This window comes from Phodopus roborovskii, unplaced genomic scaffold (genome assembly GCF_943737965.1).
Source record: "Phodopus roborovskii unplaced genomic scaffold, PHOROB, whole genome shotgun sequence".
Lineage (NCBI taxonomy): Eukaryota > Metazoa > Chordata > Mammalia > Rodentia > Cricetidae > Phodopus > Phodopus roborovskii.
This window is the reverse complement of record NW_026125506.1, coordinates 6,305,567-6,319,582: the sequence shown is the minus strand read 5'-3', so window position 1 is coordinate 6,319,582 and position 14,016 is coordinate 6,305,567. Positions and strand designations below refer to the sequence as shown.

Below are 14,016 nucleotides of genomic sequence, written 5' to 3'. Positions count from 1 at the left end.
AGAGGGCCTGCTGCTCCTATCTCCAGCTGTGTAGACCAAACCAAAAAGAACTATGCCCCAATCTACAGGGAAGATAAATTTGTCTCTCATGGCAGGGGTGGAGGTTGGATTCTCTTGTCTAGTGAAGAATCTCAGAATCTGCTCCCACATCCTAAATGCCTCAAGCAATACAGAGACAAATAGCAATTATTCTGCCCTTAGCGTCTCCAGGACTGACATCTGAGGATGCTGTAAACAGGAGAGCCTTGTATCTAAGGCTTCCAGTGGACTGGAGTGGGACCTTCTTGCTGGCTCAGTTGGCCATGCCCTTTGCCCTGGCTTTCAATTCTTCCTCTTAGCAAGAGATAACTTCAGAGCCCACACCCTAACCACCAATGTTCCCTGATTAAAGGAGACACTGTCACCAGCCTCACAGCTTTGGAAGATTATTCAGATTATCCAAGTGGTGTCTTTGAAAACTTTGCTAGGTAATCCTATTTTTAAAAATGACTCAAGCCAGGCAGTGGTGGCACACACTTTTGATCCCAACACTTGGGAGACAGAGGCAGGTAGATCTCTTGTGAGTTTGTGAGTTTGAGACCAGCCTGGTTTACAGAGATCTGCCTGCCTCTGCCTTCAGAGAACTGGGACTAAAGGTATGTGTTAACTTACCCAAATCCCCTTTAACTAAAAACCTAGCACACAGAGCTGGCTGTGGTGGCTCACACCTATTCCCCCAGCATTTGGCAGGTGGAGGTAGCAAAGAGAATCAGGAAAGGCGTCCTAGGCTACATAACAAATTTAAGACCAGTGTGTCTATATGAAACCCTTGCATTTAAAATCCCAAGAGCAACTGGGCAGTGGCATCACATGCCTTTAATCCCAGCACTCAGGAGACTGAGGCAGGTGAATCTCTGTGAGTTCAAAACTAGTCTGGTCTACAGAGCGAGTTCCAGGACAGGCTCCAAAGCTATACAAAGAAACCTTGCCTCAAAACACCAAAACCAACCAAACTAACAAGAATCCCAAGACCAAGCCTGGAGAAGTGGCTTAGAGGTTAAGAGTGTTTGTGGATTGCAGAGGACCTGGGTTTAGTGGCCAGCACCCACGTGGTAGCTCACAACCATCCATAATTCCTACTCTTTGGAATCTGCTGCCCTCTTCTGGCCTCTAAACACACCAGGCACCTATATGCATGGGCCTACACACATACATGCAGACACTTAGACACATAAGAAAACAAATCTTTTTCTCTGAGTAGCCTTAGCTGTCCTGGAACTCACTTTGTAGACCACACTGGTCAAGAACTCAGATCTACCTGCCTCTGCCTCACAAGTGCATTACCACTGCCTAGCAGCGCATTCTGTTTTGTTAAGATTTATTTATTTTATCTGAGACAAGGAACATCAGAAGCAAGCTGGCTAGCTAGACCAGCCTATAACAAGCAACTCTGAATTAAAGTGAGAAACTCTGCTTATAGCTGGAAACTTTTACTCATCCTGCCCGGTCCCTAAGCCACCTTTAAAATAATCAGTCTGGGCTGGAGAGATGGCTTAGCCATTAAAGGCTGGGCTCACAACCAAAAATAATCACTCTGATACTTAATATTAATTATAATTGTTGGGCCAATGGCTCAGGCATATTTCTTTTCATTTATTCTTATTTTATGTACATTAGTGTTTCACCTATATGGATGTATGTCCGTGCAAGGGGGTCAGATCTTGGAATTATAGTTGTGAGCTGCCGTGTGGGTGCTGGGAATTGAACCCCGGGCACTCTAGAAGAGCAGTCAGTGCCCCCAACCTCCGAGCCGTCTCTCCAGCCCCCTGACTCCACCTTCCTTTCTCTCTGTATCTCTGGATTTCCCACTTAGCTATGTTCTGCCTGGCTACTGGCCAAATCAGCTTCTTTATTAACCAATGGTAATAAAATATATTCATGCCCCCAATTACCTGATGTTAACCCTTGGCCTTCATGTGCCCACATCCCTCTTAGCACATACTATTGTTTGGGTGTATCCCCAAAAGTTTGCATCCTGAAACCTTAATTCCTACTGTTGCTTTTATGGGAGGGGCTAAGGTCACCGAGTAGATTAATCACATTCTAGGCACCAATTAGCTTGCCAGTGATGACTATACAGCGAGTCTATTCTTAAGTGTACACTTCCCCTCCCCACTCCCTCCCTCTCCCTGTCAGGCATATGGCCCAACCTGGCTTGAACCAGCTATGTAGTAAGGGGGTGACCTTGAACTACGCTCCTCTTGCTCCCACCTCTTCCCTGCTGGAATGGCTGCACCTCCACACCCAGTGCTACAGTGCCAGGCAGTTTCCTGGTGACTGAGCCACACCCCTCAGTCCTGCTTTTTCCCTCACACAGTCACTTCCCTCCAGCTTTCCAAGGTGAGGCAGGGCATAGAAGCCTCTGGAAGCTGACCCATGTCGTTAAAAAAACAACAACAAAAGATACACTTACAACATAATGTCAAAAAAAAAAAAAAAAAAAAAAAGAAAACAAAAACAAAAGATACACTTACAACATATTTTAAGAAGCTTTAAAAAAACAACAAAAGATACACTTACGACATATATTTTAAGAAGCTTTAAAAAAACCCACAAGAAACAACAAAATAACCTAAGCCAGTCCTTGTAGGTCTAAACTGGAATCATAAACACATTGTTTCAGCTGGATATGACGCACATACTCTCCAGTACTTCGGAGCTTGAGGCAGGAGGATCAGGAATTTGAGGCTAACAATTAAAAACAAAAACAAAGAGAAAGTATTCTAGGTTTTTTGTTTGTTTGGTCTGATAAACATTGTGACCAACGACAAACCGGGGTGAAAGGATTTCTTTCAGCTTACACTTTGAAGTCCATCGCAGAGAGAAACCAAAGCAGAAGAAACCAGCCACTCACTGCTTAGAGGTTTTGCCTAGGCCCGCTGCCTAGAGATGGCACCCCCCCCCACACACACACCGTGGGCTGAGCCCCATGTATCAATTAGCAATCGAGAAAATGCCCCACAGACGTGCCCACAGGCCGCAGAGTGGAGGCAGGTCCTCAGGTTTGGGGTGTGTCAAGGGAAAGGGGAGGAGAGAAAACGAAGTAACTGACAATCTTACAGACTTGCTCACCAGGTGGCGCTCTCAACCATGCTCGGACTCTGGATCCCCCAGCCAAGGGCCATGCAGGTAACAGTAATCATAACAAGATGCTTGAAATGCAAAAGAAAGTTAGAGATTTGGATCAGCCCAGAGTTACTAAACATCTCATTCAAGCTCACAGCTCATGGGAAAAGCCAAGCCTCAACCACGGCTGAGGTCCTGATTGTATAAAATATAGCAGAGTCCGGGATCCATGGTTTGGAGCTGGGGACACAAGGTAGCAATTCCGCTAGATAATCCAAGGAAGAGTTTATGTATTTTCTTCCTTCCTTCCCTTTTTTGAGACAGGGTTTCTCTGTGTAGTCCTGGATGACCTGCAACTAGTTCTGTAGACCAGGCTGGCCTCGAACTCAGAGAGATCCACCTTCCTCTGCCTCCTGAGCGCTGAGACCACCGCCCCAGCAAAACTTGCTCCTTTGAAAACTGACTGTGGTCCCAAGTCTTGGCGTTTGAGTGTGGAGGTCAGAGGACAATTTACAAGAGTCAGTTTTCTCCTTCTACCATGTGGGTTTGAAGCCCTGGGGATTGATGTCAGGTTTAGCTGAAAGCCTGTTCATCTCCAAGCCCTCTTGGCGTCCTACTCTGCCATGGTGGTTGCTGTTATTCTGCCAATTGCTTTTTTCAGTTAACACAAGGTCTTCTTCTTTCCATCATGTGTGGGCCAGCTGGTGTTTTGTGAAGGCCATGCTTTTCCTGTGGGCATTTAAACCCTTTCCTGTATTTTATACCCCCCGGGGGGGGGGTAGAAAAACAGCGAGGCTTCTGGAGCCTTCTGGGGTACTGCGGAGGACTCCAAGTGTGGAGAGGGAAAAAGAGACGCAACTTAGTTTTCCCTAAATTCAAAACAACACAATCACAGCTGTGGGTGCACGGGCAGCAGCTCTCCCCACGCACAATCAGCTCAGACGCCTGACTCCAATTCTGACTCCAATTACCCTCAGGTGGAGATCCCTCCCAGCCTCCGACTTCAGCAGCCACCAACCAAAGTGGAGGTTATCTTCCTAGAGCTTCTGACCCTCCTACAACCCATCCTCTTCCTGCTCAGTTCATTCACACACGGCTACTGCAGTGACTCCTTTATCATAAAGAGTACCACAGAGGGAAGCCATCCTTAGAAGCAAAGAGAGGCCAGGCATGTGGGAGCCAGTGCAGAACTCCCATGCCCTCCCTAGGTGCCACCAGAGCGAGGTCAGCTTGTCTCCGCCCCTCTGAGCTATACCCCTGCTGGTTACTTTTTTTATTCTTATTTTATTTTTAGGAAGTTCCCTGTACAAACAATCCATTACCTTCCACCTCTTTCCCCTCCACAGGGAGCCAAGGGTGCAAGTCCACACCTTCTAACATTCCTTTGTTCTCTCTGGCTTCCATCCTAGATTACCCAGCCAGCCAACTCAAAAAAAAAAAAAAAGGACACTTTCACCCTTTCACTCTGAGAGCCCAGTGATCCCAGGAATTATGGGACAAAGGCCAAACGTCTATTTCACAACAATGTGGCACAGGCAGACTCAGATGGCTTGTTACCAGGCATGCAGGGAGTTGCCAAGTTGCCCCCTAAAAAGATTTCAGTCCTGCAGCTGTGTGCAAGCCGAGCCTTTCCCCACATTCCTGGAAGTGCCCCCACTTCAGAGAAGACTTAAAAGTTCAGGGACACAGCTCAGCTGGCAGAGTGCTTGCTGTTAGCCCGTGCCTCATCCTGGCTTTCCACCCCCACCCCCCACTCCCGACACTGCTAAGCCGGGTGTAGTGGACACCTGTGACCCCCGCACTGCTGAGCAGGGTGTACTGGGCACCTTTCACTTGCATAGCTATGATTATGCACTTTGCAGTGGGCGGGTAGGAGGTGCTGAAGGTCAGGGTCATCTTGGCTACATACCAAGTTCAAGTCCAACCTGGTGTAAAGGATACAGTCTCAAAACAACAACAAAAAGGGCTGGTGATGCCCCCCAGCAGGTGAAAATCCTGACAACCTGAGTTTGATCCTGCAGACCCTCCTGGTGGGAAAGAACTTATTCCTAAAAGGTGTCCTCTGACTTCTCCACAAGCACCGTGGTGCAAGCTCACTCGCCTGTGCGCGTGCACACGTACACAAAGATAAATGAATAAATGTAATAATCATTTTTTTGAAAACAATCAGAAACAAAAAAAATTCAAATGGAGGCCAGGTGTCCTGATACTCACCTTCAATCCTAGCACCCTGGAGGCAGAGGCAGGTAGGTTTGTGTGAATTCCAAGCCAGCTGAGCTATATAGTGAAATTGTCTCAAACTGACTCCCCACCCCACCCCATCCCACCCCAAATAAAAAGAAAAAAAAAAAAAAAAGAAAGAAAATCGAGACATACAAATAAATAAATTACCTAATTAAAACCTACTTTTCTCCTGGTCACTTCAGCTTGACAATTAATTATATGGAAGAAAAATGATAATTGGAATATTAGTTTAAATAGATAATGCAGTGATTCTCAACCTTCGGGTGCATCCGAACCTTTTGAAGGGGTCTCACACCTGCTATCCTGCATACCAGATATTTATATTCTGATTTGTAACAGTAGCAAAATTACAGTTATGAAGTAGCAACAAAAAATAACTTAACAGTTGGGGGGGGGTCACCACAACACGAGGAACTACATTAAAGGGTCGTTAGGCAGGCTGAGAACCACCAAACTCTACATTAACTCGCAATCATGAACAAACTGGTTTGACTGCAGACCAGGCTAGCAAGAGCAAAAACCTATTCCTGCATAATCACACGTGTCCACTGAGGGCTTTGTCACTGCTCTGAGGGACTGACTTGACACTCTCAAGTACCTTCCAGTGTCTCTGTTTACTCGCCTTGAACTTCAGGATGGGTTTTAATGACAGTGTCCCCTCACAAGTTCAAACAGGTCTGGGACGGTCATAGTAAATCCAAGGTTGCTATGTTTTGATAATTCCAGCTGATAATTTACAGAGGACATAGAGCATTCTAGCAAACTTGTAAGGTTTTGATATGTACAGACAGAGTTTGTTTTAATTAAGTGACTGATATATTGTACACAATTTTTCTTGACCGTGCATCTGTACACGGTGTTCACTGATACGGCGAGAACTTTTGCCCCTTCGATTGAGAGGGATGTCTGCAATGGTGTGGGCACTGTTCATACTCCATGAAGCTGTAAGGGTCGGCAAATAGCCAGCCATGGTCAGTGTCATAACCGTGGCCTGGACTGGTGCTCTGTGTTTATGATCCCAGCAATTGGGAGGCTGAGTCAGGGGTATTGTGAGTTCTTGGTCAGCCTGGGCTAGACAGTAAGACTGTACTTTTCCAAAAAAAAAAAAAAAAAAAAAAATTCAAAATAGGGACCAGCAAGGTGGCTCAGTAAATCAAGACTGCCAAGCCTGATAACCTGTGTTTGGTTCCTGGAACCCACATGGAGAAAGAACAGAACTCCTGCAAGTTGTCCCCTGACCACTTGCCACCTGCTCCCCTGCACAGAAATAAATAATAAATAAATGTAATTTAAGAATCCCAAAAAGGCTGGGCAGTGATGGCTGCACAACTTTAATCCCAGCACTCAGGACAAAGAGGCAGGTAGACCTCTGTGAGTTCGACGCCAGCCTGGTCTACAGAGCTAGTTCTAAGACAGCTAGGGCTGTTACACAGAGAAACCCTGTCTCAAAAAACAAAAACTAAACCCCCCCCAAAAAAATCACAAAGGAGCCAGGAATAGTGGCACACATCTTCAATCCATGTACTTGAGCAACGGAAGTAGATGGAGCTCTGTGAGTTCAAGGCCATCCTGTTCTACACAGTAAGCTCCAGACCAGCAAGGCTGCATAGCGAGACCTTGTCCACAGGAGTTGGAGGGTGTTGGGACATAGAAGCCTTCCATCTGTGGAGTTACTGACTGGATGCAAGCAGACTGCAAGTGACAGTGATGATCTTGCTCATCTCCAGCTGTGAAAGAAAATCACTATAACCATTGAGTCTGGAGACAACACAGATTTGTCACCTCTTCTTATCTGTGGCTCAACCTTTGGGGTTGAATGACCTTTTCACAGGGGTCACCTCAGACCATCAGAAAACACGGGTACGTACTTACTTTATGATCCTAAACGGTAGCAAAATCACAGTTATGAAGTAGCAATAAAAATAATTTTATGGTTGTGGTCACCACAGCATGGGGAACTGTATTAAAGGGTCAGAGTATTAGGAAGGCTGAGAGCCACTGCGCTAAGGGGTCAGTCGTGGCTGGGACTGAGCTCAGGTCAGAGCTGAACTGTGAGGTATCTGAACAACCAACTAAACATGAGGAGGGTGGAGAGTTCAAGGGAAGCCTGAGCTACTGTGGTAGTTTGAATGTGACTGGCCCCCACAAGTTCATAGGGCATAGCACTATTAGGAGGTGTGGCTTTGTTGCAACAGGTATGGTCTTCTTGGAGGAAGTGTGTCTCTGTGGAGGTGGGCTTTGAGTCTTATATGCTCAAGCCACGCCCAGTGTTTCAGACTACTTCCTGTTGCCTGCAGGTCAAGATGTAGGGCTCTTAGTCCTTCTCCAGTGCCCATGTCTGCCTGCACACCATGTCACTCCTTGATGATAATGGGCTGAGCCTCTGAACTCTAAGCCACCCCAGTTACATGTTTTTCCTTTATAAGAGTTGCTGTGTTCATGGTGTCTCTTTGCAACAATAGAAACCCTGACTAAGACAGCTATGTGGCTGGTTGAAGGCCAGCCTGGGATATAGAAGATCTTGCCTCAAACAGAAACATACATCCCCTGACTCTTTCAAGATACTTTTTAAGGTGCCAGTGATAGTGTGAGGTGCATTTTCAGCGGCTTTGAGATTATTAAGGATGCACACACATGCATACACGCATGCACACACATGCATACACGCATGCACACACATGCATGCACATGTGCATACAGTCATGCCAAGAAATGGGAATCTAGGAGACAGACAATTTCTAAACCACATCTCAGTCTGGGTTCTTGGCTAACAGTCAGCTCCTGTGTGCCCTGAGACCACAGAGGGTCCTTATCCTCGGTGCCTCACAGCGGCAGCTTCTGACTGCAGGCCACAGCCACAGGACCCAGAGCTATGAAGTCCTCTGCTGAAGTCCAAAGTCCACAGTCAGCAAAAACTTGCAATGCATCAAAGATGACCTTGAACTTCTGACCTTCCTGCCTCTATCCCCCGTGTTCTTGGATTTCTGATGTACACCACCACCATCTCCAGTTTACGCTGTGGGTGTTGTGTATTCCAGCCACATCCCCAGGCACTTAATTTTTATCTGAATATTTACCTGTGTGTGTGTGTGTGTGTGTGTGTGTGTGTGTGTGTGTGCGCGTGCGCACACTGCATTTTATGTGCTGTGTGCACGCAGGAGCCTGTAAAGGCCACAAGAGGGCATCAGATCTCCTAAAACTGGAGTTACAGGCAGTTGTGAGCAGCTATGGGGATGCTGGGAGCCAAACCCAAGTCCTCTGCAAGAGAACCAAGTAAGCAAACCAGCAAGCTGAGTCCCCCCACCCAAATCATTTTTACCTTAAATGGCTCCCAGAGGCCATGGAACTATTGGATGTGGGCGATCACACAGAACCCAGCTAAGCCTTTTATCTTTTTAAGTTGACTGTGTCAGGCATCTATTACAGTAGCACACGACTGACTGACGCCATGCCCAATAGTGTTCTGGGTGATCAGCAAGCACTGAGAGTCTGTGCTTGCACAGGGGGTCCCCTTGACCCCCCACAGCAGCATCTCTACCTGAAGGGTTAGGGCATGTCTCTGATTCTGGAGGACAAGGAGGAGGAGGCTTTCCAGACATTTTCAGGGACGCCCAGCTCCTCCACTCAGGCTAGGAGACGTTACTTCTTTGATGCTCTCTCTGTTACAGATCCTGGAGATATCTCAAGCCACACTTTACCCTCAGCAGGCCGCATGGCTGCCATCTCTTCTTAGCTGGTCTTAGGCCTTTAGCAATTTCCTGAGCTGTGGGATGAGGAGGGGAAGAAGAAGCTTGGCTCTCCAACTGACTGGAGATCACACCATTAGGGATTCATTGACACGAGGCAATCAGGCAGTTGCTTTAAAATACACATTTTAGGGACCAGAAAGATGGCTTGGCAGTTAGAGCAGGGCAGTAGCTGCTCTTACAAGAGGTTCTAAGTTCAGTTTGCAGTTTTGGAGGCTTACAAATGCCAGTGACTCCAATTCCCGGGATTCTGACGCCCTAGTCTGGCTTCCTTGAGCATCACATATGCACTCATGTGCTATCTTAGCTATGATTTCTATTGCTGTGAATAGACACCACGACCACAGCAACTCTTATAAGGAAAACATTTAATTAGGGCAGCTCCCTTAGAGTTTCAGAGGTTCAGTCGATTATCATCATGACGGGAGCACGGTGGCGTGCAGGCAGCCATGGTGTTGGCTGCATCTTGATCTGAAGGCAACAGGAAATCGACTGAGACACTGGGCAGTATCCTGAGCATAGGAAACCTCAAAGCCCACCCCCACAGTGACACACTTCCTCCCACAAGGCCATACCCACTCCAACAAAGGCACACTCCCTAAGAGATTATGGGTGCCAGTTATATGCACACTACCACAGGTGTTCAAAGTAGAGTTCTCAAAGAGGGCGTGGCATTGATTGTCAAGATGACAGGATTTAGAATGAGGAAGGAGTCAACCCTCTGGGCATGTTTGTGAAGAAGCTTCCAGACTGGGCAAACTGAAAGCAAGCTGAGAACCAGCATTTACCACTCTCTGCTCCCTGGTTACAGGTGCAGTGGACTGGGTACCTCTTGTCGCCACCCTTCCCCCCCTCCACGATGGCCTCTACCCTCAGGCTGCGAGCCAAAATGAACCCTCCCTTCTTTACTTTGCATTTGGGAGGCACTTTGCCACAGCATAAGAGAAATATGACTAACAGGAAAAAAAAATGTAGACTCTGTATATGCATTTTCATGTGTGTAGTGTATGCTGCATGAGTTTCTTTTTTTAAACTTGTTTTTTAATCTTTCTTATGTAGGAGCCTCGTGCGCCCACAGATCCCCCCCCAGACATTGTTTTTACATGAGAGTATCTCCTGTTTATCAGCAGTTTCTCTGTTCAAAATATCAAGGGTGTGTGTGTGGGGGGGGTGGTGGTGGCTTAGTGGTAAAGGTATTTGCTGCCATCTGTTCCTGATAAGTGACACTACATGGTAGGATATGAGAGACTTCCATAATGTTCCTCTGACATCTATACTCGAATCTGTGGCAAAATGTTCAATACTCCACCATTCCTACTCTCCCTCCCCCTCCCTCCCTCCCTCCCTCCCTCCCTCCCTCCCTCCCTCCCTCCGTCTCTCATTCTCTCTCTTTCACACCCCCACACAATTAATAAATAGGAAAAAAAAAATCAGTGGTCATGTCCTACATGTCGGAGCGCCCCCTACAGTCTATTAAATACACACAACCCCCCCCCCCCATCCCCTGAAGGAGGGTTGCAATCAAAGCCTTCTCACATCTGCTTCCTTCCCGGGGTCCATCCATTTTCTGATGGTTTCCAGCCTTTGGAGGCTGGCTCTGTCTAACTGCAAAGCTGGCGATGGCTGGTCCTGCTTTGCTTACCCCTCTCAGTGTGGCCCTGTCAATCTCGTTTCCCATTTCTCTCTTTCAGGGCCCCTGAGATGACCCGGGAGCCACCCAGGAAATGGCCACATTCCGAGGCTATCTGATTGGCAAGCTGAATTCCATTCTGTCTTGTAGAGTCACACTGTCCGCAGGAGAACTCGTTCCGGCCTGAGAAAAGCAGCCGCCATCTTCACGAGCTCAGCTATTGCTACTCGGCGAGCCGCCGTCAAGAAGGGCCTTGTAGACTGTTGACTGTCTCGTAGGAGGCGGGGGCTGTCGTTTAAGTCTCAACCAAGACCCAGCCACTCCTCCCCGCTATTTGTATGCAATTCTGACCTAACTTGCAGGCATACCGGCTGGAAAGTTGAATAAAGAAAGGTTCCAGGGTGGGCTTTATGGGGCGACGTGCTGGGTGCAGAACTTTCAGCACGGTGCTTTGGGGTCACCCGCGTTCTGCAGATAAACCCAACAAATTCATTGATTCCGCCGGGGTTGAACTTTGGTGTATTAAAAAAAAAAAAAAGTTTAAAACAACAAAAGATAATGTAGGGAAGAAATCACACTCGTTTTAAGAAATTCAAGAGAAAAGCAAGGCCTTATCATTGGGAATTGCGAAATGGGGCAAAGAGTCCTCCAAATGCAAAGAACCGCAAAAATGATCTAAACCAAGGTTGAACGAGCTGCACTGCAGGCGCTGGCGCGGCAAGGTGCGCCCTCACCCTGGCGCTTGGACCGCCCAGATCCGGGTCAGCCAATCAGAGGACGAGGAGGGGCGCGGCCTGGATTGCGATTGGTCGGGCGGTGGCGGATACTTGCGCAAGCGTTCTGGGTTCGCGGCACTCGGGACTTGGCGCGTGTGTGCGTGTGCTTCTCCTCGTTGTCGCCATGCCGGCCGACATAAGCCAGTGGTCCGGGCCGCTGTGCCTGCAGGAGGTGGACGAGCGTCCCCAGCACGCGCTGCGGGTCGCCTACGCCGGCGTGGAGGTGGACGAGCTGGGCAAAGTGCTGACGCCCACCCAGGTACCGCGCAGGCCTGCGGACGGGGGAGGCCCGGGAGCAGCGGGACGGAGCAGGCCTCGTACCCAGGGCCTCCCGACTCAGCCTCTGCAGCCCCAGCTGCGCCACAGGAGCCCCACCCGATAGCGGGAGGAATCTTATGTAACCATTCTTAACGGTCCAGAACTTGCAGCCACCCCCTCTCCTCCCCCCAGCGAGCGGCCTGCACTTTGCAAGGCTCCGGGGCCAGCGTCTTCCCATTACCCAGTTTGCAGTTGGGGGTGGGTGGGATGCTGATGCCTAAGAGCGGCTCCAGGCTCAGAGAAAGTAGGTGTGACCCCTCTCTTTGTGTATTTAGAGCACAGGGTTTGGGATGATGACTTGGAAGTTTCCATCGGGAGGGCTGGCCGGTCTCCATTGTCCCAAACTTTGTACGTGTCCTTGGGCGCGCTCGTGCTCGTTTTCTGGGCTCTTGAACCTGTTCAGTGAAGGCAGATTACATACACGTCAGCTGGCCGCTCTATTGAAAGGCTTAGGACCCCAATAAGGTTTTGGGGGAGGACCCGGTGCCACCGCTGGATACATGTCCCACCGTTTTCTGTTAGTAACATGGGAATAATGTTGCTAAGGCTGGTGTGTGTGTGTGTGTGTGTGTGTGTGTGTGTATGCATGTGTGACATGTAGTGTCTCACTGTGTAGCTCTGGCTGTCCTGGAATGGAGTGTGTGTGTGTGTGTGTGTGTGTAAGAGAGACAGACAGACACGTGTGTGTGTGTGTGTGTGTGTGCGTGTGTGTGTGTGTGTGTGTAAGAGACAGACAGACACGTGTAGGATTTCACTGTGTAGCTCTGGCTGTTCTGGAATGGAACGTGTGTGTGTGTGTGTGTGTGTATGTGTAAGTGAGAGACAGACACACGTAGGATCTCACTGTGTAGCTCTTGCTGGTCTTTGCACTCAGAGATCTGCCTGCTTCTGCCTCCCAAGTGCTGGCAATTAAAGGTGTGCGCCACATCTGTTTTCTTCTGTCGTCTTAAGGTTTGTTTTACTTCTAATTATGTGTCAGTGAGTGAGAGCAGGGAGCTGTGGGGGTCCGGAGAGGCATCAGATGCCCTGGAGCTGGAGATGCAGGCAGTTAAGAGCTACCTCCCCCTCACCCCCACGGGTGCTGGCCTTTGCAAGAATTCTTAATGACCAAGCTGTCCCTTCCAGCCCCAAGCTTCAGGCTTTTAGTAGAGGCTACACTTAGGCACTTCCGTTAATCTGTTGCAGACTATAGTAGAGTACATAGAGGAAAATACAAGACACTGTTTTTGTATTCTTAGTAAAAGAAGTCAATTAAAAAAAAAATAATCCTTATGTTTTACCTTTTAGCAGTAAAAGGCTGCAAAGTGTTGAGTGTGAGAGCCGTTCTGGATTTTTAACCTCAAACTGGCTCCTCCCTACAGGTTAAGAATAGGCCCAGCAGCATCTCATGGGATGGTCTTGACCCAGGGAAACTCTACACCCTGGTCCTCACAGACCCGGACGCTCCCAGCAGGAAGGACCCCAAATTCAGGCAAGTTGGGGAGAAGATGGTGGCCTGTCTAGTGGAAGTCCCTTGCTAGGCAGGGACACATAGGTCCCCTGGGGTCACAGCATGGAGCCCGCCCAGCCACAGCCTCATAAATGGAGTTCTCTTTGTCTTGGTGCACATACCTGTCACTTGTGTATGCTTTCCTACTGCATCCTCTGCCCCCGCAGCCCAGCATGGAGTGAGCTCACAGTCCGCCCTCCTCTCTCCCCCTCAGGGAGTGGCACCATTTTCTGGTGGTCAACATGAAGGGCAATGACATCGGCAGCGGCAAGGTCCTCTCAGATTACGTGGGCTCTGGGCCTCCCAGTGGTACAGGTCAGTAAAGTTTGCTTCAGTGGAAGGGTGTGAGAGGAGACCTCGTGCAGGCTGGCCTGGCCCAGGAGGGCTGCCACAGGCCCGGTTTGTTGCCAAGCCTTACCCTCAGGGAGACACAAGCCTGCTTAACCTCCCTCCCTTCGAGTCCCTCCCTGTTCCATTGCCAGCCTGTAGGATTGTGCGGGTTCTGATGGGGTGGGCCCTGTGTAGACTCACTTCTTGGACTCCTAGAGAGCTGTGTCAGTATATGCTTTTTGTTGGTCCTGAAAAATCAAAGCCAGGACCGTCCAACACTCCACAAGCTCTCTGTCACTGGGCTATCAAGTGTCAGTAATGGGCAGGGGTGCAGAGGGCAGGCAGTGCTGTAGGAGCTTGGAGCTGGGGGCTGTACGT

The 14,016-nt window shown here is 48.8% G+C and overlaps 1 protein-coding gene across 1 annotated transcript in view; it reads left to right on the top strand.

The window, feature by feature from the left end:
- The window catches only part of Pebp1 (phosphatidylethanolamine binding protein 1), a 97,875-nt gene that overhangs the window by 81,935 nt on the left and 1,924 nt on the right, over positions 1-14,016 (top strand). The window contains exons 2-4 of the mRNA XM_051176527.1: positions 11,604-11,760; positions 13,181-13,294; positions 13,527-13,623. Of these exons, the coding sequence (XP_051032484.1) occupies positions 11,626-11,760; positions 13,181-13,294; positions 13,527-13,623 (346 nt within the window). The 5' untranslated portion in view covers positions 11,604-11,625. The remainder of the gene's footprint in view (positions 1-11,603; positions 11,761-13,180; positions 13,295-13,526; positions 13,624-14,016) is intronic.